At 38.1% G+C, this 25,371-nt stretch overlaps 1 protein-coding gene across 1 annotated transcript; it reads left to right on the top strand.

The window, feature by feature from the left end:
* Positions 1–95: 95 nt before the first annotated feature.
* LOC110053717 (F-actin-capping protein subunit alpha-2-like) lies at positions 96–22,619 on the top strand. The gene is made up of 11 exons (XM_020759984.2): positions 96–217; positions 305–368; positions 447–498; positions 3,794–3,857; positions 5,003–5,092; positions 8,475–8,591; positions 10,481–10,560; positions 12,091–12,175; positions 14,617–14,688; positions 15,718–15,780; positions 22,132–22,619. Exons 1-11 carry the CDS (start codon positions 179–181, stop codon positions 22,270–22,272), a joined length of 867 nt encoding a protein of 288 aa, XP_020615643.1. The 5' UTR covers positions 96–178; the 3' UTR covers positions 22,273–22,619.
* The last annotated feature ends 2,752 nt before the right edge of the window (positions 22,620–25,371 follow it).

The following is a 25,371-nucleotide window of genomic DNA, read 5'->3' as shown; positions in this document are numbered from 1 at the left end:
TCATTCAAGGCCTAACCGCTAACAATGAGTACAGCATATTGCTGGCTCAAACGTCAGTTTCTGACCAAATTTGGCCATTTCCGTGAGGGATCCCGTAAGGCCAAGCGACATTGGATTGCTTTTGCAGCCATCTTGAACTTCGAGTTGTTCTTTACTATATAAAATACTTCTGTGGGAAATGGGCGATTACGAAGAACCCATATCAGATAAAGAGAAGGTTAGGAGTATAAACATTAATTTACAAATATCAAGTTGTACTTAAAAGTTTCAGTGCTAATTGAATCACTATGTTTCCATAACTCAGGCGAAGATAGCTTCTAATTTTATCAAACACGCCCCACCTGGAGAATTCAACGAAGTGTTCAACGGTAGGGTTGATGAATATCGATATGTTTCTTTAAAATTCGATTTTTTTCCCTTACTGTTGAATTTCCTCTTTGTCGCAGACGTTCGCATTTTGTTGAATAATGACCAGCTGCTGAAGGAGGAAGCTGCAGGGTTGGTGTATTGTGCATGAAGACTGTTGTATCATTTTCAATTAAGGGCCAATAAGGGGCGAGAGGTGCAGGCTTGTAGTGGGCCCTAAAGCATTCCCACATCCTAGAAAAAATATAAAATAAGGGCTCAGGAGTGCTGTGTTTGACTTTTCCATGAGATATAATTTTCACCATAAGTTAACCTGGTTCCAGTTTAATTTAAAGTGACAGGTATAGACCCTTGGCATAAATGGCACCTACATTGAAATAACAATACTTATACATCCTTAGCCTCATATTCATGTAAAAAAAAATCCTTTGTCTTAAAACATGAGTACGAGGCTAAGGATGTACAAACTGTTGTCATTCAAATTTAGGCACCATTTATGCAAAGGATCTTTAGTTTGGGGCTTACAGCAATATTGCTGAGGTTTTGGTAACTTCTTTATTTCACTGAGCCTACATTGAGGGGGACGTTGGGGTTTTGCGGTATTGCAGTATTGCAGTATTGGACAATTTTTCTTAAGATATTTCGGTAATTATAATTTCGAATTGTGGTATTGCGGTATTCTCCAAACCTGCGGGATACGGTTTTTTAACATTTTGGACGATATTTAAAATTATCCTCCAAGTACTTCAACGTTTAACTGAGCCTTTTCCAGTTTCCCATTGGAAAAGTGTAAGTAATTTTTTGTTAATTATCAGCCAGTATGCAATTGAGTTATTTATTTTGTCCATTTTGTCTAAATCAAAATTTGCAAATTCCTAATTGCTATTTCCATGTTATTTGCTCTAAACTTGACATACAGAGTAGTGGTTTCAGTATGACATTGAATTTCGACTCAGCCGATTGAAGTGTTGCGGTATTTTGCGATTTTATTTGCAATATTGGGGCATTTGCCCAATTTTGTTTGTGGTATTGCGGTGTTCAGACCCCCCCCTCCCCAATATCCCCCTCTACATTGGATATGAGGTGATGACTAACAAACAAGGCAGTGAGTAGTGAGTTTGTCATGATCAACAGAAAGTCAAACCTCGCCATACAGACACCACCATAATACAGACACCTGAATGTATATTATGGACTGTTGACTTTGTCCCAGGGAAATCAGATTAATATCATTTCTTCCTTAATCATAGCAATTACAATTTCCTCAATTGTTATTGGTGCATAAACTGCTGTGTTTTGCTCTAATTAATCTGCAAAGTTGTAATTTGACAGTGTAATCGGACAGTTGGCTGTAATTGAACACCTTTCATCAGACAGTTATATGAGCTAATCATTTTAAGTCCTCTCCACTAAATCCACCAATCACAATATTGATTACAGCACTATAGTAGCCAATTCAAGAGACTAACTTTGTAAAATTGTGGAGGGTTAGTTTTCAGTTACGTTTTTGAAAGAAACTTGACAGCCATTTTGCAAGCTCTTCTCCATATTGTGTGGTTCCAGAAAATATCCATACCCCCCCCCCCCAGGAAGGTTTTTTCCAGTTTGACCACCCACCCCCCAGGATTTTCTGTTCCAGGGGGCTTCACAGTACTCCCCTACCCCCTGGAATTTCTATGATTGTTCTACGTGGGCCCCCTCCCCACCCCTTGGAAATTCCGTATCCATACAAAACAAGACTTAACTCATTAATTGTAGTAAAATTTAGCCGCAGCTGTTTATAGTTACATTGTAGACAAAGACGTACCTTTTCACGGTAGACTGCAGACGCGGTGCATTCTTTCATGTCATGTTAAAATGTTTGAACCGGTGTTTAAACTAATAAACAACTGACTTAGAAGCGCTTCACTCCCAAATGGCATAGCAGCGGACTTTTTCTTCATTAAAGGAAGTTTTCATATAAGAATCTCGGAATGTACATAAAGCTCTTTCAAATATCTGAGTCGAAGTTTTAATTTATGCATGGTCAAAACAACATATCGAATTACTTTACACACGCAGTGAAGTCGTCACACAACATTTTTTTCAAAACAGCTGTTTCCCAAATGTCACTTTTTTTTTCCTTTCTCCAAAGGAATACATCAATTAAGTCATACGCTTTGGCTCTGTTGTCTGTAAATGATAGTAAATTCATTTTATGCCTTAGTTTTTTGAATTGTCATACATTTCATACATGAAACACGCATTGTTCAGTCGGTCTATAAAGGACCGAATGAAATCTCGGCTACTGCTCCAATTACAATGCTCCTTACTGTCCACATTTACAAAGATAGTTCAAGACAAATGGCTTTGAATCAAGTTTGCTCACTTAAAGCAAACTATTAACTACACTGATAACGATGAAAAATATGTGATAACCTAGTTATGGCAAGTCCGAAACAGGGAATAATTTTGTAAGAGTATCAAACGAAATAAACAAAGTACAAATAGCATTTAATTGACAGCACGATTAATGCTGGAAAAAGCATCTGAGCTGCATTTAAGCTAAATACAGCACAATCTTCAAAGTATAAAATATCATCAACGTCATTGTCCATGTATTGCTGCACCTCTTCATCGGCATTTTGTTTAACATGATGTCCAACAAACACAATACTCACGACTGCTGTCTGTCGTACGACATCGGAAGGAAAATGGAAAATATATGACAAAGAATCTAACATTTATTTCTCAACGGATGTAACATTTCTGTTGGTTTGGTTACCTGAATCAATGGGGAAAGTACAGTAGTGATCATTCAATCACATTTCAGACCCACTGGAAAGAAAACTCCTTGAGTAGCCCCCCTCCCCTTCGGAAATTTACCTCTTTCAGACCCCTCTACCCCTAGGAATTTCTGTGACCCTCCCTGGGGGGGTATGGATATTTTCTGGAACTACACATTTTTAATTATGATAGTTAAAATGAATATTAAAAGCTCTTTTTCAATTGAAAGTTTTACTTTTGTGGGAAATTGTAATGGCTATGATAAATTGGTAACTGGACATCTTGTCATCCAATTCAGTCTGTAGTCATACTCATGGTTAACAAATGGGACTCCCGCTTTGTGGGTCATCTGATTTTGTTAATCAATTGTATGCTCACAGACCGAATTGGACTCCACTTAGTTCTATTACCGGTACCATTATCTATCATGGGGTCACCTCCACGTTAAGGAGACTTAGATCCACCCCTTTTGGTGTCTCTGTTAGACAGGTTTGCCTGCAAAACAAGAATTAATGGAAAAAGGTATTGTTTTAGTAAATCCTTCAATTGATCAGGTGATGTGGGCTGTTCAGTGTGGTCTAAACAAAGAGAGTTGTAGGTAAAATAAACACACAAGTCATTAAGGGCTTTCTCATTGTTGCTGTTTTTGTTTTTATGGCAGTGCGTTCTCTGATTACAACAAAGAACAGTTCACTCCAGTAAAACTTGAAGGTGCAGATGAACAAGTGAGTAAAGTTTATGAAGGCTTCATATACCCAAGTTTTACTTTTAATTCGTTCATGTTTATTGTTTGTAGCCTGCATAGTTGGCCAGATTTTTTGCATGTGCTTTTGTGCAGCAAAGATGAAGAAGTGAGTAGTGAAGTAGCAAGTGGATTGGTTAAGAGCCCAGTTTAATTCCTGTCTGCCCTAATTCAGGGGTCTTTTTAAATTGTGCATTTACTAGTGCATAGGAATTTCAAATTGGCTGAGAGTGATGAAATGTCAATCAAATGTTTTTCGATACCTCTCATCTAACCCGAGAGAACACATTTTTTTTGTGTTGATGTGCAGATTTGCAGAATTGAGATTGCTACAGAAAACACGGAGAAAGCTTTCGATTCACCAAAAATGTGTAGAGAAAGGAGGAAAATTATTCTGAAGCAAGAACAGGAGAGGGCCGAGAGGCATTGATTTCAGTTCCAAAACTCTACAGATTTGGAACTGAAGAGCATCAATGTCAGATCTGTTGTAAGAGAACTGCTATGGTTTGTCTTCTGTTAAGTAGAGACGGTACCAGAATGAATGGCTTGAAATCAAAAACTATTCTTTATGAGGAGATAATTTGTGGTGGACAAGTGTAACAGATTGAAAAGGTGTTTTGACAGGCCTACACAAACTCCCCTATGTGAATTTGTGGTTGCCATGCACTAGCCTTCAAAGTTCTGCTCTAACAAACTCTTGATTTACAGGACTAAAAAGACCTTAACTTTTCCAGCTTGTCTGGCTGGGCTAGTCTTAGTTTACTTGTTTTTTCATAAAGTTGGCACATGACTTGCCTGGGCCCTTGCCTGTTGCGTAAATGAGAATGAAAAGTTATGTGCCCGGTGGGAAAACCTACTTGTCCTGGACAACCAGACTGGACTTTTTTTGAGCATTGGATTTACTTCTCTTTTATGGTGATGTAATAGGACGCATGTTGGAAATCTGTACACAGACTTGTAGGCAAAAATTTTTGCAATTCAACTCCATGAAATTAAGTTCAACCCAGACAGTGGGTCAAAAATAGCACTCAAGTGGGATTTATGTGCAGTAGAAAATTTAACATTATAGTAAATGTAGTGTTTACTCTAATTAAATCATATTCATTTGCGTTGTGAATATTTTTGAAGGTGTTAGTGACCAGGCATGGTGAACTTGCTGATGGGAGGTTTTTTGATCCCAGAAGTAAAAAGAGCTTTCAATATGACCACCTACGGAAGGTGAGAACAAATTATAAATATTTGTATCTAATTTCACAATTATTCAGAAAGCATGTGATAAGGTGTGTGTACTCTATTTTTATTGTAATTAAATAAATGTATTAAAATGTTTGTTTGAGAAAACACTAATCTCTGTAACCCACAATATGCACATTATGTATGACACCTAAATCAAAATAGATTCATCTGGTGTATTACATTTGTTTAGAACACATTTTACAGTACTGCTCAGAAGAAACCTAACAGGGAACACGTTTGCGAACGGTATAGAACGGGTTCTGAACAGGTACGAGAACGTGATCGGAATGGGTAATGAACAGAAATGGAACAGAAATGGAATGGAAATGGAACAGATACGGAATGGTAATGGATCACAAAAATGGAAAAAAGTGTTCTCTAGAATGTAAACTACAAGGGAACGTGTTCTTCAGAATGCATGCTAGTAAGTCACTCTGTCAGATTGTTTACCAGGGGTTTGGAAAACTTTAAATACATGTTCGTCCAATGTTTGTCCGGCCTGGCAAATCTTGAGAAAATTACAGAACGAATCAGCTTGTGTCTATTTTGTTTTGTGGAACGTCAACAGAATGCATTCTGTCAAGCGTTCCTTGTTAGGTTTCTTCTGATCAGTACTGTATCTATGTTGGTATGGATAAAATAGCAGTCTGAGCATGTTCAGATTAAATGCATCTCTTTCCCTCACTCATGTCCATTACTGAGTGGTATGTTGAGCAGCTGCCTGATCCCTCTAAATCTGCAGTGTTCTTCTCAGGTATTTTAAGCCAGGCGGGCTGCCTGGCTTGATTCCTTGAAAAATTGTTGCCGCCCAGGTGGCTTAAAACTGAAGAAACTTTACATAGTTTAACATCTGGAACTGGATGAATTCCTGTCAGTAAGTAAAGAGACAAAAAAAAACACTCAATAACAATGTTGAAACATTGCCCGGTGTCTTTTCCTTGTGTTTTCTCGCAATTGATAAGATTTTAGATTATTTACCCTTCCGTGAAACCTGCCGTCTGCTCGTTTCATTGAACGGCAGCCAGCTTTCAATTTGCCACAAATTCAAGTGATATTACATGGAATAGTAAACAAAATTCCCACATGTGGAAGGTTGTCAAAATGGCGGAGCAGAAATGAAAAGCTTCTCAAAGCAAATTAAGTTTCTTTTTTACCCTGGAAAAGAGACATAAGAGTGGTAGTAATTTGGAAGAAGAAGTGCAGCCACTGCAAACGACACAAGGTCTGTCAACATCGACTGATTCGAAACACCGAAAATCAGGTTTCGATCCAATATGGCTGAAGAACTTCTCTTGGCTCCAAAAGACTAATGAAGATGATGATAGTGACAGTGGTATGTTGTGCAAGTTGTGGAGAAAACACAACCAAAGGGCCAAAAGAGTAAGGCAAAGATGTGTCATTTGGGTGGATGTTCTGTGTTTTAACTACAAACAGGTAGCATTAAAAGAGCAGGAAAAGACAAATCACCACAATGTTGCAGTTAACATGGAAGCTCAATGTGGTTTAACAGCTGTTGTCATTAGCAATGAACTAAAGGACATCAGAAGGTCGTCTAAGGATGACTTCAAGCATAATGTGTACAATAAATATTTGCCAAACGTTTGCAAACATGTGAAGGACGGATTCCCTGTTTCTAATCGTCTAGAAGCATTTTCAGTAATTGATTCCACCACTTGGGCTATTTAATACTTTCCGGGTGATGGTGAGGAGTACATTGAGGAACTGATTAAACACTATCAGACTGTTGTGGAGCACCAGGCAACTTTTGATGAGTAGCAAAGCTTTGTGAACATTGTTCAGGCAAAGGCTGAGTTAAAAGGCAAAGACGGCAAATAGTTGTTGACTGCTCTGGTTCAGTAGCCATCGTTGCAACACATATTTCCCAACTTGTATAAATTAGCAGTGATTGCACCTGTCATACCAATGTCCAGTGTAGATTAAAAATCTGTTTCAAGCTTATTAGGAAAGTGCTGAACATTAAGTTTGTAAAGTTTTTATAAGATAAGAGATAAGATAAGATCAGTTTCAAAATTAGTTTTTAGTGAAATAAAAAACCTTTGCCGTGTAAAAACTGTTTAATGTTGCAGTTCCTAGGGAGTAATGCTCTAAATACCCCAACAATCACAAACAATAAGCATTCGTTCGATGGCATAAATGGGGGAACACCACTCCGCAATCGGCGTGACAGACGAACTTCCATTGCATGACCAAATGCCAAATTTATCTCGCCAGCGGTCAATTCTGCACTGGATCGGACAAGTCGGCGAGGCCAAAAGCTTACGCGTCCTAGAAGCCTAACTCTAAATGGCACTACGAGCTGACCTCCGCTCAGCATCATGCTAGAGTGTAGACAGTTCTCAAGCCTTACTTATCTCCCCAGCACTATGAGCTGACTCCACTGGCACGTGCTGGATCGGACAAGAAGAGGCATAAAAGAGCATTAAATAGTGCCACTAAATTAGTGAAAACGAAGCTTGGGGAAGTCGGTCCAAGACTTAACCTAAAGCGTGTCATGAGAGGTGAACCCCAGTTTATTATTAATATAATGAGCAACAACAATAAACCTCCAAAGGGAGGGAAGGGTGGGAGTTACAATTTCGAGGGTTAACTAAAAGTTACAGTAGTGATATAACAAGCAAATGATGTTAAAGTCCAAGCTAAGACTTTTTTATAGGTAGACAAATGTCTGGGTTTAGACCAGTATAAATTTGTGTACCATGAAAGGTACCGAGCCCATGCGGCCTTGAACGAAACAAGAATAGGGCTATTTAAAAGACTAGCCATACAAAACACATGATATAGTTAAACCAGATGTTGTGACATGCATGCGTGAAAGGCTATTGTGAATATTGTTTAAAGTAGACAAGAAAGACTTATATAATGTTCTAAGGCGTAACAGTTCTATTGCGTTACATTTAACAATAGTAAGCTAGAGACTGTACGTAAATAGCATCACGCTCCATTAACTGCGCTTTAACGATTGACTTTAAAACTTTACACAATGCTGGCTTTGAGTTTACAATCAAGTGGCATGCTTGGTTGAGCCCCTATGATGCTACAAGAGCAACAAAGTATGTTATGTAGGTATTGGTTCACAGATTTCACACTATTTTTTTGTTTGAATGTCAACACCCCATTCACAAGACTGGATAAGGAGGTAACTGGTGCCATCGTCTCCCAGCAATGAACAGCTATGACCTAAGAGGTCTTTTTTGACTTTTGCATTGGGTTGAAATTTTGAATTCAAGACTTTGAAACTCTAAACTTAAGGAACAGACAGAAGAAATGTCTTTGCAGATATACTGTTATTGTATCAAATTAGCATTTAGTGGAATTTTGATGTTGTCAATGTGACATGTTGTAGGAAGCAAGTGACCCTGGTGAACATGAATCTAATTCAACAGCTGAAGCTTGGAGGGAGGCTATTCAAGACTGTGTAACAGGATATGTTAGAGACCACTACCCCCATGGAGTTTGCACAGTATGTCTTTTTTTGTACTTATGAAGAATTATTGTAGCCTTTTGAAGGTAGAACTAATTTTGAATTCATGAATGTACATATACCTAATGGAGATTGAAGCTATTAGATTAAGGAATGAGAAATCTGCTTTTCCATTGCTCAGTTGTTACACAAAGTCAGGGTGACCAAGTGGATAGGGCACCAGACTTAAAATCTAGAGGTCTTTGGGTTCAAGTGTTGGTAGACTTGAGTTCAAATCCTCTGTCACACTTGCAATAGCATCTGGTGTACCTCCTGGCAGTTGGGGTGTAAACCTAATTATTTCGTATTTGAATGACTGGTTTCTGAAACTAAAGTGCTTGGCTCTTCTAGACTTTGTATTTGCCGGTTTTCATGTGACATCATCATTTTCCAAAATAAGAAATTACCAATCCCTCTGAAGTGTTAGTTTCATCAGATGTAAGACCCTCTAAGAACTTGATGTTTCAACATTTAAGTCCGACAGGGTTCCTCAGTATGTAATAGAGCATGTCTGAATTCCAAGTTAATACGTTGTGTGACATTAAAAGGGCAGCCAGATAAGGCTCTCAAGTAGTCAAAAAGATGGGTTATGCTCAAGTTTTTGCCAACTAAACAGTTCTTGCTCTAGAAGAAGTATTAATTTTAATGTGTCGGAACTCTAGACTTATTACTTTTCGTTTCAGTGGCAAAACTTAATGATAGGCGTTTCTGTTACTTTACGGCCGCCATGTTTGTGTCCCTCAGAAGGGCACAAACATTGTGACTCTTGACAAAGCTCTATAAATTTGAGTGAAACACTTTTCTGAATGACGTATGAATGGAAATCTGCACGGACCTAAATCTTGGTGAGGTTGTTTATACATCAATCATCTTCTTGACTTAATTTATTGAATGGCTATGATTTTTATTTTTGATGGCGACACTGCAAACAGGCCATAAAAGCGTTGACTGCGTGTAAATAAAGGTTATAAATTATAATTATTATTTTACTAAACACAATGACTTGAATGTGATAAAAACATGAAGAGATGACTGAATTTTCCCAAGGGGTATGTCGCTTCGATACTTTGCCGTGAAAGATTACTCACATGGTTTTGCATAAACACTCCACATTCTGTTGATGCAGTGTATGTACAAGTGGCCTTTAAAGGTGAAAGAAGCAGTTCATTACTTTCAAACAACACTAATATTGCTCAAGCTATATCTGTATTGTTTTAAAGGACACCAGGGGAGAACTTTTAACTTCTTTTTGGGAATTCGTCACTAAAGGATCTTAAGAGACCAAAACCAGCGGTCGCCTTTCCAGCCTCATTCACAGGTTGTCATGGGTACCCCACTTTTCTTGGGCGATGTTTTTTAATTGTCATGATTCTGTAATGACAGACGTTGGAGATTTCTCAACATACTGTAGTGTCTAAAGTGTTATCTGCAGCCTGAATTCAAGAGGGATACCCAGGGTTCGTATGGGTCCTGGAAAACCTGGAAAGTCCTGGAATTTAATTGTGGCATTTTCCAGAACTGGAAAGTCCTGGAAAAGGGCTACTGGTCCTGGAAAGTTCTGGAAATCTGTTAAACCCAAGTAAAAAAATATGAAATGTATGGAAGACAGTAAGGAGAATTAACATTAAGATCTTGGGAGTGAAAGAGTTAATGTGAATTTTAGAGTCCTGGAAAAATCAATCTGAGTCCTGGAAAAGTCCTGGAAAAATCCTGGAAATTTGTTTCTGAAAAAGGGTATGAACCCTGGATACCTTAATGGCTAAATAGTATGATATCCTTGTGTCATGGTCTGTCATGTGGCAGATATCCCAGAATATCTAGGGGGTTGGACTACTTATAGTCCCAACTTGTGTCATTGATATTAGATTTTGTTATTCATGCCTGTTTAGGTTTATGGAAGTAGCTCTGGTGGGACAGTCACAGTGATTGCTTGTATAGAGGATCATCAGTTTCAACCTCAAAATTTTTGGTAAGAGCTGCCAAGGCTTTAGCATTGAAGTATTTTTTAGTGTGATGTTTGAAGAAACTTACACTTTTGTAGTAGCTTAACAATATATGGATAAACACTCTCTTGGACAAATAACATTGTCTTTACCATCTCTCATTGGGATCAGTGTTCACTATATTGGGACAGTTGGGGATATCTCTGTCTTTTGTTTTGAGTTTTAAACAGTTTACTTTGTTTTTGCCCAGATTTGCTAGAAACATTTTGAAAAGTGTTAGAAGCTTTTTCATCTCAAACCAAGAGACTAAGTGAGGGATCAGATCTGGATGGAAGTTGTAGGCTGGGAACAGAAGTAATTCACGTGCTACCCCTCTCCCCTTCAGAGCTTGATGTTGTGACTGCTGGGGTTGCCAATGCGACTGGATTTTTTTCACTGGCGACTAACTTTTAAACTCATTCATGCGCTTGTGCAATGAATGAGTTTTAGCGATGGTGGCTTCATCCGGGAAGCTGCATGGACTTTTAATCTATGTAGGCAGAAATTAAATGTTGATTAATTTATGCTGATGTCAACCGGAAATAATGGTGCAAGAAGAAAGAAAGCAACGCACTGACTGGGGTTCAAACCTTGGCCTGACTTGAATGGCTGGATTTCAAGGCAAACTTGTTATCCACTTGGCCGTATTAACATTCCCATGTTAATTTATGCCAAGAAATGCTCTATATAATGAAATATAACAAAATGCTCTATGCTCTATATTTCATCTCCGGATTGAGCGTGCAGTTTTGAGCCTTGGTCAGGGACATTGTCTTGTGTTCTTGGGCAAGACACTTTACTCTCACAGTACCTCTCTCCACCCTGGTGTATAAATGGGTAGTGGTGAACGTAATGCTGGGGGTAACCCTGGAAAGGACTAGCTTTCCAATGATCCAGGGGGGTAGTAGAAATACTCCTAGCTGGTTCATGCTATGTAGCAACTGGGCTAAGCTCCAGCCTGATGGTCCACTCGGCTTGTATGCAGACTTTACTTTTAGCATTTCTGTGATGGCTCGTATGTAAAATGTGAGCTATGATTGATCAATGGTTTCCAAAGGCAACCATCAACCAATCATAGGTCACATTGTTTACTCAAACCATTCCGGAGATTCAAGTGCAAAAACCTGACCTTTCATGTTCCCAAAGTTTCTGTCAATGACAAGTAGTTAAAAATGATTTTTGAGGTTTCGGTGTTCAGGGGAATGGAGCAACCATATGTGATCCCAGATAATGCCCATCCCCCCTACAGACGGGACTGTCTGATTTCCTATCCCCATGAGGAATATAGATATTTTCTCAAGAATAGTGATATCTATTCAAAGTTGAACCCCTACTATTTCAAACTGTTGTTTCCCTTGAGGGTTCCAATCAATGGGGTTCAACTGTACCAATATTTCTTAACCAAAGTAGCCATTACATGAATGAGCTGGCTCCAAGGGTCCTTTGGTTCCTTTTTGTCCATCTACATTATTAAGTCATGATAAATATTATTGTGATATTTTGGTTAATTTTCACAGGAATGGCAGATGGCGCTCAGAGTGGTCTGTGTCATTTCAGCCCTCGGGAGGAAATGTAGAGGTCACAGGAGTCCTCAAAGTACAGGTAGGGAAAGTCAGTGTTCTAAAAAAAATTAGAATTTAAAAATCAGAGAGTTTAGGTAAGGAAACAAAACTTTGCTGATGGGAAACATCCAGGAAAGTGACTGGTACACAACTAGCAGTTACTTTAAGATTACTATCATGAGTTTTGAAAAAGTCTGGCAGATCATTTCATTCTCATCTGCAAAATCCAAGAAAGCATTGACAAGTGGAGTCAACCATGGCAGTCAAAAATTCTTGCCATAAGAGATTATTTCATAGTGTCTGTGAGAGGAAAAGAGATAGGGCAAGACCTCATACAGTGAAACCTGTAGACGCCCTTGGACCCTCACTAGTGTCCACTTAATACAGGGTGACCGCTCTAAGCAGGTTCTAATATGTTGTGCAATAACAGTTAATTATTAACCCTTTTGTAACTCAGTGTAACACAGTGTAAGATCAAAGACTGCATCAATCAATGCATCAATCTGGAACAACAGTAACTTTATTTACTTGTACATTTACAGTTTTTTATATCAGTGAAATGTAAAGACAAAGAAAAAAGTGTCCTATATGATTCTGGAGACTGGAGTAACCAAGGGTTTCCTAGTCAGCCTCCAGTTACCGGTATTATGTTTCTATGCAGATTTAAGAGGAAAAAAGCTATTAAGAGAATGAGATATGTCCATAAAATTGGAAAACTAGTGAGACAATCTCAGATAGTGCAGAGTGTAATTTACAGCTCTGATACAGTAGTCACATAGGTCCTCACTCATGCCGTTCTCTCCCTTGGTAGTCAACTAATATGAGCAGAATATGAGCGGACAAAAACTTGATAAGACATAATCTTAGCAGTGTGTATGTTTCATGTTTGTGTTTTCTTTCAAGGCCCAAAAATAGCTTATAATTACCGTTTGTCAAGACAGTTATAGAAGTCATTGCAGCAAATGTGACAATTGTACTTTTCATGCCAATGCGTGTAACTTGATACTTTTGTTTTCCTCGTCAATGTGTGCAGCAAGGTACCTTTGTTTCCACGAAAACATAAGAAAGATGTGTATTTTTTTTACTCACTGCTGGAGATAAATGGAAAATAAAAGTAGTCAAAGAGGAACAATTTTGTTTTATTCAAAATGCAAATTTTCATTTCACTGATAAACAAGAACTAATCTAATTATCAACCAGTCACATTGAGTCACAGAAGAGTGTGCTCTTATTCTGTTGCCAGCATTGGTGTTAACAATAAAACTACGTCAAACTAATACACAATGCTATCGAGTAACACAACTGAGGAGCGTTTCAACAAGAATTATTGAAGGTAGAGATCTTTACTTGTCCGAAATTATATCCCACAGTCACCTCATTGGCTGATGAGATCAGCGAGTGCTGCGGAGTCTGCGGCAATAATAACGAAGTTTCTTTTGTCATTTCAATCATTCACTGAGAAAGTCATGAGTTTGCTCACAGAGCTTGTTGAGGTCTGCGCTCAAGACATTGAGTTTCTGTTTCAGCGGTTTCCCTTGGCTAACATTCAAGAGCCAAAATCTCCGGCAGAGTTGTTGTAAACATGTTTTCCTTGTGCAATCTACTAGTACTTGTAAACACAGTTTAAGGGAGTTTTTTCCCCTTGAATACTGTCCCCTTGGACTATCATTGGTTCTCAGTAAGAACAGTTTTAACCTTTTGTTTACCTGTAATTTTGTAACAGTGCTGAAGTTTCACTGCTATTTTTGCTTGAGTTGTGGGACTATTATACACGTGATTCCAGTGAATTTACTTGTGTTATTTTCAGAATATAATGGAGTCATACAAGTCCTAAGGACCTTTCCTTCATTGTCTCGAATTCGACTTTGTCACATTCTTATCAATGCCGTTATCGGTTTGGGAATAGGTCTCCTCTCTGGAGCCCATTCAGAGCACTTTGATGTACACTTAGGCAGACCTACTCATTTGGTTATTTGTGGAGTGTAGGTGGCTAGTTATTTTTCCAAGTCATGCTTTATTTTTTGCAGGGTTTTTGGGTTTAGGGAGGTTTTGATATTTACCCAGAAACCAAACAAGATAGTACCTGTAGATATTGTTTCTAAATCATGTGGTCTTCATCATCAGAGTTATAGTTAAGATCTGATTTTCAATGAGTTCAAAATAAACCCTATTCCTGATGCTTCCAGTGTTGGGATCGGTGATAGACATTTTCTAAAACTTTTTTGTATAATCTGATCTGTTGCTTTTTCTTTACTGAATTTTTGGTGGCCTCTGTCCACCCCCAACTCTGATGAAGGTGGATAGAGGCCACCGAAAATTCAGCAAAGAAAAAGCAACAGATTGGATTACAAAAAAAAATGGTTTTAGAGAATGCCTATTCCTGATGTTTACATATTTATCACTTTGCCAACACTGGACAGTATAGAATTTAAAATTTTGTTAACATAGAGTTTAATTTTCTTGTTCCTAAAAAAAATCCAGGTTCACTATTATGAAGATGGAAATGTTCAGCTTGTCACATCCAAAGAGGTGAAAGAAAACCTGAAAATTACCGTAAGTATTATCATTTGGCCTACCAAACTAATTTCAAAAAGGGACCTTTGCAGTTTATTGTAAGGAGGTAAATGCCATGATGTCAATTTACTATGTTTTCTTGCTATGATGTATGACCAAAATTTGGGCTGCAAGAGAGTATTTGATTAGTCCGTGTGAAAATTGGGGCAACAGCAAAAAGTGGCTGGTTATTCCGATTTGTGAGAAAAATTTGAACATGACTGGAATAAGTAGAAAGGAGATCCACAACAATGGGAAGATTTGTGTGAATTGTTGTAGTTTCAGCAAAGTGTTATTGGAGTTGAATTCAGGGATTTGTGCTTTTGCTCTGAAGGAGGGTCTTCTACCATCCTTTTGAGGGTTATTTACTTGAAGTATGAATTACGTACACATGGTCCATAAACTTGAAAGGTTGACCTTTAAGCCAAACATTCAACTCAGTAGTTTGCCAGTCAGAAGAAAAAATAAATACAATTCAGTAAACAATATTTTTTTTTCTGTTCTGAATGGGAAATTAAACCTGGAGTCAAACTATCTCAATAACACTTAAGCAAAACAAAAGGCACTTATCTTTCCCTAAACATTCAACATATTTTCGTGGTGATCTGTTAGTAGGGAGTGGTGCAAAAGACAATCAGAGAGGAAAAATAAGGGAAGTGTTTGGATTGAGAGGGGAGAGGGTTCTTTTGCTGTAATCCTTCCCTCTACATTTTTGTTCTTGCTGTATATTGCAGAGCTCCCCAGTTACCTGAACACTTTACGTGGGCCAATTCTGCTGGCAAGTGTTCCATCTTCTCCCTAGTTAATTTGTTTCACTTCAATTTGCTAACCCAAAATCCCGAAGTTTTTGCTGCATAGATCTTTCTCCAATATAGTCTTTTAAATTGCAAATACAATAACTAAGTTGTTTAAAAAAATCAAAGTTAAAATGACAGCGCAGGCAGAATTGTGTTTGTTGGGAAAACCCATTATTGCTTTGTTGACTGCTATGTGGAATGATCCATATTATTTTTTTACTTGCATTTCCAGAGTGAAGCTGGCACAGCCAAGCATTTTTTGCAGATCATAGACAATGCAGAAAGTGACTACCAGGTATTTCAACCCATTCACTCCCACGTCTGCTACATTCTCATGATTAATGAATTTTTCAAGCAACAGGAAAGACTAACCCGCATGAAAAAATACACCATTTGCTCAGCAAAGGAACTTCTTGTTGAATTTGAATTGTTGAATAAATATTTCCTCAGAACGAAGGGATACAGTTCACTAATCTAGTATTTCTCTGGAGCATAAAACTTCCAGTGATCTGGGACAAGTAGATTTTTTGGCTCAGATAAGTTGAATTCCCAAAGCACTTTAGTAAGAAACAAGATACCGAAGCAGAGTCAATGTTTCAGCGATCACGAGCTTTTGACGCTGTCGCAGCTTCTTTCTCAAGTGAATGTGGTGGGAGTCTATTTGTCACGTGAGCTTGGGTGAACCAAGTCACATGCCAAAGCATCTCCGTACAGGGCTGGAAGTTCCAATCCACGGTCTCAATTGAGCGTCGGGGACTGGCGGAGAATTTCCAAGGCCTCACAAATTCTCCTTCTGAAGTTGTTTTCTTCTCTAGCTATGACAGCTGCCTTCCTCTCTTCCACATTGTGGCATGTTTCCCTAAGGTGTTCTCCAACAGCAGAAAGTGTCGATCTAGTTGTGTTAGAATGTTCCTTCAACCGGACGTTAAAGGGTCGGCTGGTTTCTCCAATGTAGACCTTTTTGCAATCAGCACACTCTAATTTGTAGATGACGCCACACTTCTTTCCATCGGTTGTGGGATCTTTAGGATGTCCAAGCTGTGATCTGAGGGTGTTGAAGAGTACATGGTAGGTGTTTATACCCTGCTTGTGGAACGCGCATGAGATTTTCTCCTTTACACCTTGTACATAGGGGAGAGGGACACTCGGGGTGCATTGCTGTTGCTTTGTACTGGCTGCCTCTCTGGTTCTCTCTGTGTTTCTCCAGAATTTTGCACATCCGTGCCTTTTAGTTGTCGTCATGCAAAATGCTTTTAAGATGCTCAATTTCATGCGCTTTATCTTCCTCTTCGGAGATAACAGTGTTAGCAAGGTGGAAAAGTGTTCTAACTACTGACCTTTTGTGATCCAGATGCTGGTTGGCATCAAAATTGAGATACCGATCTGTGTGAGTATGTTTGCGGTATGTGTGGTACAGGCGTCTACAAGCCTGCAAATAATTTTTGTCTATAGGCGGGTCATTTGTCAGGACAAGGACAAGTTTTGACCTGACAAAGAGCCAGTCTGGCCGGACAAAAAAAATTGTTTGACATTAGAAATTAAAAAGAGACATTTGAGACATTTTGATATTTCAGTGTAGACTCTTCGCCAAAATATTGGTTGCAAATTCGAATAGCTTAAAAGTCAACTGAGTGTGAAATCGCTACTAGCACCAGCAAGGGGACCTTTACATCACGTCTGGTATTATTTTACCTGTTGAAAATTGACAAATTTACAAACGTTTATACCCTTAGTCACACAAATGTTTCCAACGTAACAAGTTTCCCACGACGTGTAAGGAAAACGGGAAAAGCGATGAAACAATCTTCTGCGTGGACAGCTTGTCAGTATAAAACCTCACAATAACATTCAGAGACTTGAAATGAATTCTTCAACTTTTTGTGAAAACAAGTTTCCTCTGAAAGTTTTCGGGGTCAATTGAATAAAAAATTTGCGTAATTATCAGTGTTCCAGTTAATTTTTTTTGGCAAGAGGTCATGTAATTTTTCAGGGGGGTCGCACAAAGTGGGTCTACCTGGCTAACCGCAGCTGCAGCACTACATAAAGCTAAGGGGGTGGGTTGGGGGTGGGGGGTTGTTGGGCAAACAGATAAAGGATTGACTTTCGGGAGTCTAAAAATGTTTGACATTTGATACCTCAGAATGCTTTCTGGTACTATGGGCCATGTATAATACAGTTTGTATACATTCTGAAAAATACATAGCAAAAATGAACAACCAAATGTGGCATTTGTGTTTACATCAAGCACTAGCTGCTTATTTTTGCATGCAGCAGTTCGGACTGCAGTGTAAACTAGTCAGAATCCACTCCACTGTCATCTGAGTCATCTAAGTCCTTTGGAAGTCCAAACGGATTTTCTGCTTCACTTAACTGATGTAAATCTGCTTCTTCAACATTCACAGGAGCCTGTTCTTCACACTGCATACGATCACTGTGGCCATTCCATCATTCAACAATATTGTTTTTGCAAAAGAGGGCCGAAATATTTCGCTTATATTATATTACGATTTTCCTTTTTCAGTTCATGTGAAAAAAACGTATTTATATCAGATCGGTTAGCAGCAGAAACGAAAATCACCTCAACATGACATGTGCAGAATGAGTGAATGAATGAACTCAGGCCAGTGAAATAAGTACAACTGTAAAAACATTGTTACAGAACAAACTTACCCTGGTCTGCGCCATCCTTGGATCGTTTTTGCCAGACACTGAACAAAGATTGCTGTTTTGTTCGCTTTATTTTGAGGCAAATGATTTCCTGGTGCCGGCTTTGTGTGTTTGGGCCGTCACATCGGCCGTCATGGCTCGGTTCTCATATGAAAATATATTTGGATTTGACATTCCCGCCGAAGCGCGTAAGCAGTAATGCGAGCAGAAGACTGCAGAACTCTAAGAGACAAACAATTTTTCCTCTCTTCCTTTACTTTAAAATTAAGTCATCAATATCGAGAAAGTTGAAAGGTATCGCTTGTTTAATTCATGAAAAGTATCGTAAAATGACAATAAATACTATCAGGCTTCCATGATTAGTCAGGTGTGACTTCAGAAAATGACCTTGTACAGACAAAAACAAAAACTTAAACTGGCTTTTTACAGACCCGATTTTTGGCAGATTATTTACAGTAGTGCTAAGGATTAAACAACAAATTCTCTGCAAAATTTTCAATGATAGGCGGCCTGTTGGAGTCCGGCTGCTGTTCATGTAACGTTTTGGAATCTTGTTTACAAAGAAATGAAATTCGATCGAGGGAGAAATTGATCACGTGCTAGGTAACCGAGGAGAAAATCACACGAGACAGAGCCGCCATGAATGAATCAGATGAGTAATTCTCAGTTTCTTGAGCCTTAGTGAGATCATCGAACTGTATTTATTTTATCCTGAACTAACAAGTATGGAAATTAACAATACCACAGCAAGGCAATTTTTATTTTTGAGGCACCTTGCTAAATTAACAGAGGACCAAATGATTTGCAAGTCAAGTCGCCTTTGGAATTTTGTTGAGTCGTTTTTTCAAACTTCTTTTCCTTGATATCCTGTATAACAGTAATTTTTTTCAATCGTTTTTCATTAGAAACTTCACTCTTTTATTTACTTTTGTTTTCTTTCATAATTATAGTACTTTAATTTATATGAGTACTTTTGCCGATTTTCCTTTTCGTCAGTGTCGGGTCAGGTAACGGTTGCCGTCGGGTTTTTGACCCGAGACCCGTCTCTTATCTGGAACACTGAATTATTTAAAATGTGGAATTGGAGGTGTTCGTGACTATAAAGCGTGACTAATTTGTACATTCACGCTTTTCACAAAAAAACGTGTCTGTGGTACGGAAACTATATTTCAATCACACTGACAGACGTAAAAAAACTATAAAGAGTTAAAAATTAAACTGATTTTTGATAATACGGACTAGAAAAATATTTGGTTACATTTTAGAGGTTTTAAAGTTTTTGAAAGCGATTGCATTCAGATAAACGAAACGTGAGTATTTGGGCCGTGTATTCAATTTCATAATAGTTTAATCGGGTCAATGTATTACGACTGAAAATTAATTCCACAACACTTGGTGGTAACAAACAACGAGTAATGACATAAGACCTCAGTTTTTAGTAGTTTTCAGACGAACGTAATTCAGACTAAGTGGGGCTTCACGATCTTTCACAATGCCACCGCAAAATACGTAAATTAACATGTAGGAATAGTGGTGCTGATGTGATGTGTTTACAATTCGACATAACATTTGAGACGACGCACTGCGGGTGATAAAATTCTCAGAATTGGAATAAAAACAGAACCGATAACAAAGCTTTTTTTGCATAGTATTGTGTGGCAGTATAACAAAATAACTTGTCCCATATTCGGCCACAAATTTTCAGTGAAACTATTTTTCACTTTAGCAGAAATGCCCGGTCAGAGTGTCCCACCAGGCTAAGCTTTTACCTGTCAAAACCTCAAATTTACCGGACAATTGTCCGATGAGCGACTGTTATTTGCAGGCTTGCGTCTACGAAAGTGAGCTTGCCAACAGAGCACTAAAGGTCTTCAAAGTTCTTGATGTTTTTGACATTTTTCATCAAGCATCTCGCATCTCGCATGGAACTGCAAACAGTCAATTTACTATGTTTTCTTGTCTTCTATGGTTGGTTGTTTTTTTTTCTTGTGTGGGATCAGTATACCCCAAATGACGATCATCCGTTGGCGCTCCTTTATGGCCGGACATTTGACGGAAACCCCAGTAAAGTGTCTATCTTCTGAAAGCGTAAAGTGCCTATGAAGTAAAAAATAATTGCTGCTGATTTGAAAGGCTTTTCAAAGTAAAGAAGAATGACGTTTTACTTTTTGGAATATCTTTTTTCGTTTTAGATATATTCACGTTTTTGTATTATAAGTGATGACGTCATAGGTGGTTCCACTAAAACAGTTTAATAATAATAATAATAATAATAATAATAATAATTATGAATTTGTTGTGCGCAAATTCCATACGTATATGTTCAAATGCGCATTACAATAAAAAATGAACGTTACAAGCTAAAAGTGAAAATTACAGCTTAAAAACTAAAATTCTAAAAAACTAAGTTATAGGTTGAAAATTACAAGCGTTTAACACTTAATACTTAACGTTTAGCACTTAACATTCAGTTTAACACCCAAGAATATCTCTAGAAATACTAAAGCAGTGTTCCTTAAACTTGGCACCAGAAATGTACATCATAGATAAAACAAAACTACACCCGTCATGCCGTCGCCATGACAACAGTTATGCCACTGGTCCTGTTTTAATTAAAACTAACATTACCAGATTTTGTCTTAAACAAGGATCATCCACTCCTAACAATCTAATGGGGAGAGTTTAGACAATATGGGAATCATGTGTGTTCCGAGCAAGACCTTCTGTCCCTTTTTGAAGGGTTGCAAATTGGCATATTTGGTTTTTCACAGAAAGAGACTGGAGCCAAAAGTGTTGCCATGGCAACAACACAGGTGGTGTCATTCTCTTTCTTTTGTGATGCACATCTGTGGTGCCAAGTTTGAAGAACACTGCTCCAATATTTCTAGAGATATTCTTGATTCAGTGGTTTACTGTTCAAGTGGAACCGCCTATGACATCATCACTTTCCACATTTGCATAATACAAAAACGTAAATATCTCTAGAACGAAAAAAGATATTCCAAAAAGGGAAACGCCATTCTTCTTTACTTTGAAAAGCCTTTCAATTAAGTAGCAATTATTTTCTACTTCATAGGCACTTTAAGATTTGTAGATTACAAAGGTATCTTTTTTCAAATAAAAAAATTAAGATTTTCCAAATGTAGCATCCTATTTTCCAACGTGGAGAGGTTCAGTTCGGTTCCGGTCGGATTTGAGCGAGAGGACGTGATCAACATCGCTATGCCTTCTTGGCACCTTTCGCTGAAAAGCGGTGTCGGGAAATTTTGACTCGTTGTCTGGTTTGTTTTTGACACACAGTTAAACTTTGAGAATTGATAAAACATGCATTCTCATCACTAAAATAGTCATAACTTTTGAAAGAAGGAACAACTAAAAATTCCCCGACACAATTTTTTGGCCTGATTATCGAGTAGCATCCTCTCCAAATTTCAGCGAAAAAACGTTAAAAACTCGCCGGAAACGAACTCAAAATGTGTGCTTCACTCGCTGAAATTTTTGTGTCGACGCGTTGATCAGTAAAGTGAAGGCTCATTTTACTTTAACAATACAGTTTGTATCAATTACAAAGGGGGCTTAAATATTGCTATGCAAGATCTGAATTCCATCGCTCGTGCGCCCAGGTTAGTAAGAAAATAATTTTCACTTCCGTTTCTTCTTTTCGGTTTTTAAAACTTCTTAGCTTAAGAGATACCGTAGGCAATGAAAGAGCGCACTCGTAAACAACGTAAAGGGAACCCACGAGATACTGATTGAGTTGAGATGTTACTGTAACTGCTGCGAATGGCGAAAGCACCAAGGAAGTAATGCTTAGAGAATGTCAATTGTCTTCCCTTGCCTTCCTTTTTTATCATTCTTGTGTTATGCCAAATGGTGAGACAAGGTTCGAAAATTCTGTGCCATAATAAAGTCAAAATACTATATTACAATTTATCTGATGCAACATTGTTTCTTTTTTCTTTTCTTTTTTTTTTCGCAGAAAGCACTTTCAGAAAATTACAGCACTATGTCAGATACAACATTCAAGGCATTACGAAGGCAACTACCCATTACACGTACTAAAGTTGACTGGAACAAGATTCTCAACTACAAGATTGGACAAGAACTTAAAAGCTCCTAATTTGTAGGGTTATTTAAGATGAAAAGGCCCTTTAGAAGTTTTTTTTATATATATATACCCATATAGGTTAGGGCTTTTTATGACAGTACAATTCTATGCAGTGATTGCTTTCGTGGAATCTGAAGTGTAGATTAGCTTTGTGACTGATAAATATTGAATTAGTGATTGACTTGTATTGATTTGTTTGAGTTTGTGCGCTAAACATGTGAGACAAACCCTTATTTTTTTCTCCCTAGACTGGGGTATCAGGTGATTCTTATAAGATAATTTAAAAGGAAGAAGAAAATATGAGCTGTTGAGTATGTACAAACAGTTAACACAGGTAATAAAAGTTGTTAAAAAAGGGATTTTCATTCATATTTTCATGTGTCCCTAAAGGGATGGATTATTGATAAAAGAGTGAGTCAGCTTATACTATTTAATGTTGTGGATCTTCCAAAGGTTTAATACGGAATAATTACAGACAACGACGAAGGAGTTCTAAGAATGAGAGTGTTGTGTCGTTGTATTTGTTCTTGAATATCTTAAACTCTCTACTGATCACCATCATGAATTTTTGGTTTTGCAAGCAGCTTTAAGGATGAGGAAATTAGTTTCTGTGTATGCCACAGAATAAGTGGATGATTACGTCCTGCATGGTATGGATTTCCTCATTACGAGTTACCTGTCAAATTAATTTCATTTCACGTTAGTTTTATATCTGTAGAATTATCTTTCTAAATTTAAAGCCAATTAAATAAGTTTTTGTGAAATTTGTGTAGCTGTCGTCACGCTTTCGTGCAGTTTATTTCATGCCACTGGCTTTTGTGATGTCAGTGTTGCAAGTGCCTTGTAGCTAGATTTTATCTCAAATAATAGCTAGTGGTTGGCTATAGCTTTGCCTGGATTTAACGATCTTGGACATTCTGTGACCCCTACTTTTCTTTCCAGAAACAGATGTAATTTACAATTATCTCCACATTGTCCAAAAATGAACAAAAAATCAATGTGGGAAGTTAAAAAAGTTTCAAGATTTCTGTCCACGGGACATCGAATCCTGCCATCTTGCGGCTGCAAGGTGCGTGAAACTATGGTCACTAAATGCGAACTTGTTCTTTAAGGAACCTCACCAGTTGACTAAGTTCACGTAATAGGTCCACTTAATCAACATTTGGCAGAGAGCATTTCACTTCAAAGATCTCATTGCAATATTTTTGGGCTTACAGACACTGTGGCCTTATTCGCTAACGAAGCCCGGTTTTTTTTCAGATTTAGGGCGTTCTTCCGGGCATGTTCTCCAAAATGAAGTCGGTGAACCCCCATTCTTTTACATTTCTTACATAACTAACTCATCATCTTACAGTGGTAAAAGTCTTGGAAAAAAATCAAAGTTGGAAAATTTTTGCACGCACGTCCTTAAGCACAGTTAGCGATGCCTTGGTGACAGCAAATGCCTATAGTATCATTGACGATAATGACTTTCTCCTTTATGACGCTTATTTGTCAAAGCCTGTTTTTCCTTGCTGGAAATTTCCGAGATTTAAGGACGGTACCTACTTTTGTTAGTGCGCCTACGTTCTGCGCATCATGCAAGGCAGGTTTAAGCGTCACGTGCGCGCTGGGTTGACACTGACGCGATCAACTACGCTACCAAGTACACGACTGAAATGAAAGCAAAATTTTCCCACTGTGACCAAATCAAGTTTAATGAACCTGTACCAGGAACACTAAAATAGCAGCATATTGCTAACCACTAACTGTGAATGAGTTCCAGCTGAAAAACTAGCTGTTATCTGTCGAAAATTATACTGAAATCCAACTGTAAACATGTACCTGCAGATGGCGTAGTGAGCGCGCAAAACAAGTACGAGATACGCAGATGTTTTACCTACTGGGGAGGTGACAGGAAAATATGTCACGGGCACCGTTAAGGTTTTCAAAAAAGATCAGTAGGCTGATTTAGCAAGAACGGGAATGTCACTTGACGACGGCGTGCGCAGTACAAGTACCCAAATATGGTCAAATCAGAACAGAATCCAGGTTATTCTGCGCACCCTGCAGTCGTCATCTGACCATATTTAGGTATTTGTACTGTGCGCGCTGTCGTCAAGTGACGTTCCCGTTCTCTTGCTAAATCAGCCTATTAAGGTGGCCGAACACAGTTTTCGCGCGCGCTTTTGCTGATGCAATTCAGCACGCGCACAAGGACTGCAAGAAACAAACATGCCGTCAATAGAGCGATCATTTTATTTACTCAACACCCGCAGTATCTGTGCTATTTTTTTCTATATTTGAACGCAGTGTATTGATGGCTTTAGTCTTATTACAAAGATATATTTGAAAAGGTAACGATGCAAAGAACCCAGCAATTTTCAGCTTTTTCTTTGTTACCGAAAGAACCCAGTTAATAATAAAACAAGAAGATCTGTTAGATCTTATAACCGCGCTTTGAAAAATTAACTGTTTCCTTACCACTACAGTCGCAACGCAGTGCACATTTCAAAGCAGTCCTTGATGATTCTTTTTTTACTGTAGACATCACATCACTTGATCAACACGAACTGTATTATTGCACCATCAGTCGTAGCCGTTGTGAAATCTCCGATGACGTAATGGTCTTAATCTGGAACTTTCTTCGGGATATGTGTGGGCATGCACTATGTGAACGATATGAACGATTCGATAACAACACTATAAACAATTGCTTTCTTTCTTAAAAGTCATGATTAAATTTTTTTGATGTTTTCCACAAGTAAAGGGCTAGAAAAGTAGTCACACGAGTCACATAATTTAAGACTTCCGTTATTCAAGGCTATTTTTAGTACGGTGGTAATTTTCCTACCAATGACGTAATCCTTGCATGTTTTGACAAGTTCTTTGCTTGGCTTGCAAATATTTAATTTTCCTTCAGATCTATGAACTCGCTGCGATGAAACAGCCAAAGAATTTACGTCATTTGCCTAAAACCACAAGAAATACTAGCAAAACTTCAAATAAATTGATGACCGTCGCTTCTGCCGAAATAACCTTGCAAAATAAACACCATCTTATTTGTCACCTAGGGAAAGTGAAAGCTGCAATGTTAGCGCATTCCATGGCTGACGTAATACTTTTTTTTTA

This window comes from Orbicella faveolata, unplaced genomic scaffold (genome assembly GCF_042242905.1).
Source record: "Orbicella faveolata isolate gen_17 unplaced genomic scaffold, um_ofav_v1 contig_4, whole genome shotgun sequence".
NCBI classification, from domain to species: domain Eukaryota; kingdom Metazoa; phylum Cnidaria; class Anthozoa; order Scleractinia; family Merulinidae; genus Orbicella; species Orbicella faveolata.
The sequence above is the reverse complement of the archived record's forward strand: the minus strand, read 5'-3'. Positions and strand labels throughout refer to the sequence as shown.